Source organism: Frankliniella occidentalis, unplaced genomic scaffold (genome assembly GCF_000697945.3).
Source record: "Frankliniella occidentalis isolate FOCC.00 unplaced genomic scaffold, Focc_3.1 Scaffold62, whole genome shotgun sequence".
Taxonomy (NCBI): domain Eukaryota; kingdom Metazoa; phylum Arthropoda; class Insecta; order Thysanoptera; family Thripidae; genus Frankliniella; species Frankliniella occidentalis.
Window position 1 is genome coordinate 1,123,467 of NW_026267192.1, and position 3,296 is coordinate 1,126,762.

At 58.3% G+C, this 3,296-nt stretch overlaps 1 protein-coding gene across 4 annotated transcripts in view; it reads left to right on the top strand.

Annotated features, from left to right (window-relative positions):
• The window catches only part of LOC113213791 (matrix metalloproteinase-14), a 47,522-nt gene that overhangs the window by 32,401 nt on the left and 11,825 nt on the right, over positions 1-3,296 (top strand). For all 4 annotated transcript variants that reach the window (XM_052268014.1, XM_052268015.1, XM_052268017.1 and 1 more), the window contains exons 2-3: positions 942-1,071; positions 2,781-2,888. In XM_052268014.1, coding sequence (XP_052123974.1) covers positions 942-1,071; positions 2,781-2,888 — 238 coding nt within the window. The remainder of the gene's footprint in view (positions 1-941; positions 1,072-2,780; positions 2,889-3,296) is intronic.

Genomic DNA, 3,296 nt, shown 5'->3' on the forward strand with positions numbered 1-3,296 from the left:
GGGCGGGGGCTGTCGCGGGGAATCGCGGCGTGAGGAAGTGATCCGTCCGCTCGAAGAGAGTCCTGGAGGGAGGTGCTGGAGAGACTGGAGTGAGGAGGTGCTGGAGAAGCAGGGCCACCACGGCGGAGAGCCGAAGGCACTGGGGCCGCACCGCGCTGGAGTGGCGGGAGGGAGGTGAGGTGCTGGAGAGGCGAGCCCTTGGACTTTGAGCTATGGAGGGACAACGGCAGCTGCAATAAGACACTGCGTCGGAGCGAAGGGTCGTCCCGGGCCGGCGAATTCTCTGCAATTCCCGGCCGACCAGTTCACTAGCTCAACAATCAGGGGATCGCAGCCACGCGCGACACGACACCCTTCAAACCCATGTCACTATCCGCCACCGAGCGCAAAAAAAAAGAGGGGCCAGTAGGGAGAGGAATTCCAGTGTATTGATGCCGACGGCCCGACTCGACGGCGGCACAGAGTCTGTGCACCCCTCCCCTCACACAGCGCAGTCGGCGGGGTCCCCTATCGGTCCCTATTCGGTCCCTATTCGGTCCCTATTCGGTCCCCGTGTGGCCTCCGCGGCCCGGACAGTGTCCCCCGCCCTCCCCATTTCTTTGTGTCCACATCCTGCTGACTCAACCTGCCACCTGTTGGAGTGACAATGAGCCTGCCTGCGCGGGTTGCCTTCGTGTTTAGGGAAAGTGGCTATATATACCTTGCTCCGGAAATCGCAGGCGGGAACTCGCGACATGATTTGTCAAATGAAAATAACCCGCTCTGCTGCTGGATTTATTTTTTCCCGCCGAGCCTCACAACGTTCCACTTCTCGGTACCCCAGCAGCACCCGGCTACCTGGCTACCCGTCTCCCGCCATGAGGACGGGGACGGACCGGGTTGGGACCGGGCGCCATTTACTTCCGCTCGACTGACCGCCGCGCTCTTGTCGTCTGTTCCAGATATACCTGTCGCAGTACGGCTACCTAAGCCCCTCCGTCAAGAATCCAGCCATGAGCCACCTCATGTCGGAGGAATCCGTTTCCAAAGCCATCTCCGAGTTCCAGTCCTTTGTGGGGCTCAACATCACGGGTGAGTAATTATAATTGGTTGTGACCGCGCTGCTCTCCGCCTTTACCTTTTGTCGGCAAACAATTTCGAGCGCGCATTATGACCTTGCATCCTAGAGTAAATTTTAAGCATTAATCAGTATTAGATTAGGTATATTCGTGTCACAGGTTCCTGCCTTCTATTTGTGTATTTGTCGCCTCTTCAGATGTCACGCTGCTGCGCTCTCTGAGAGCCGATAGCTTTGGTGTGCGGTGCTTTACTGGCTCCGTCGACGACTTTTCTTTTGTTTTTTCCCCCTTCATTTTCAGCTACCGGTAATTACCCCTTTCCTTGGCGTGTCTTTACCACCTGTTCTGTTTCCTTCGCGGGTCGCTCACTACCCACCTCTCCTCTCCCCTTCTTTCTCCCCCCTCTGTGCCACCCCCTTCCCCCTTCTCTTTTCACCGATACGGCCAATAGAAAGCCCGTCGTTGGGTGGGCCACCACCTGATCGAGCAGAATCCGGATGTTTGTTTTGTGTTTCTTTTGGCTATTCGCGCTCCTTTGCATCCCGCCCAGGTCTCTTTTTGTGCGCCGCCACGCCGCGCCACGCCGTGCCAGGCCGCGCCGCCCCAGGTTGTTCGCTCGGCTGTTATGCGTTGCCGCACACCGGCCTTTCACGGAGGATGCTGCCGTTGCTGCTCGCGCCCTGACCTGACCCGGCGACACTTTCCCTTTCCTCACATTTTGCGGCCATTGATTGAAAGCGTCTAATGAAGCAGGCCTTCTCTCCTCTGTGGCTCTTAGCGGACCGTCGTCCGTACGTCTTAGACGCATTCGGCGAAGCAAGCAGTACGGGAGCTCAGCGCCTGCGAGATTGACGATAGGCCACCCCGCAGTACATGCATGCGCCGAAGGGGGGATGTTGCCTACCCACCAGGCGCTAAGAAAGCTGCTCGCAGAGGCTGAACTCAGCAAGTTCGTAACGGCGATTAGGGCATGAACTTTCCGAGTTTTCCTTTAGTTGAACAATAAAAGAGGTGGTGGAGCATGTTTGGTTCCGAGTCAGGCCACCTTTGCTTTGGACTAGGCACGAAGAGCAAACTCGTGTATTTTCAGTGCACGCTTCTTGTGTATTTTCCTTGTATTTTTGCCCTGTATCTTTGCTCCCCCTTATCGCGGCCAGTGGCTGATAGAGCACCTGCTGCTCCCGCAGCGTGACTCGCACGGCGCCGGCGACCGCCCATCCGTTTCGGTATAAAAGTGGGAAAAAGGTTCGGTGACGCCCGCGGCTCGGCCCGCGGCTCGCCTCCACGCCACGCCACGCCACAGTGGGAAAAAGGTTCGGTGACGCCCGCGGCTCGGCCCGCGGCTCGCCGTGGAGCCACACGAGCCACACCTCACACGGATGTGAGAGCCCCGCCGCAGGGCCTGGCAGTGTGCACTGTGCACTGTGCACTGTGCACTGGGGCGGGGCGCCGGCGCCGGCAGCGATCAGGGTCCGGAGGTCGCCCTCCTCTGCGTCTCCGGGTCACGAGCGTCTCCTTACTCACGTGAGGATCGTCAGCACACACACATGTGGCGCTTCGCCCGGTAACCGTCGCGTCGACACTCGAAATCATCACTACGACTCATTTTCACGGAAACGAGCCGCGCGCATGAGCGCGTCAGCGAACGCCTCTCGGTGCGGAGCGACTGCGCACCAATTGGCTCACATCCCCGCCGCTCTGACTTGGTGCTTTTGTCCGCAGGGAACCTGGACACGGAGACCCTGAAGATGATGAGCATCCCCAGGTGCGGCGTGAAGGACAAGGTGGGCGTGGCGTCCGACCTCCGCAGCAAGCGCTACGCCCTGCAAGGTAAGAACTAACAGTACACTTTACCGTAGTTAAAACTATAACTCTTCGCGTTGGATTCCAAACACACGTCCTCCACATAGGTGCCCGTACCCTTCCCCTTTACTTAAACTGGCCGACCGCATTCAGCCTCTTTCCACTGGGTAGGAGCAGAGTGCTCGCGTGACGGAGGGCCGAATAGCCCAGGAGGCCCCGGGTGGGGACGGCTTGCGATCTTGTCAGCACGACAGTGCTCCCCTCCCTGAACCCCCCTCTCCCTCATTCCACTAACGCAGTAAAGAAACGAGGATAAGAACACGCCCATGAGCATCTAAGTAATCTACACAAATTTCACTGTTATCCGTTTCCTATAAGGAGACATCGTCTACTATAGACAGCGCGGCGTCGACTTCAATTCTGAGCACACTGTTC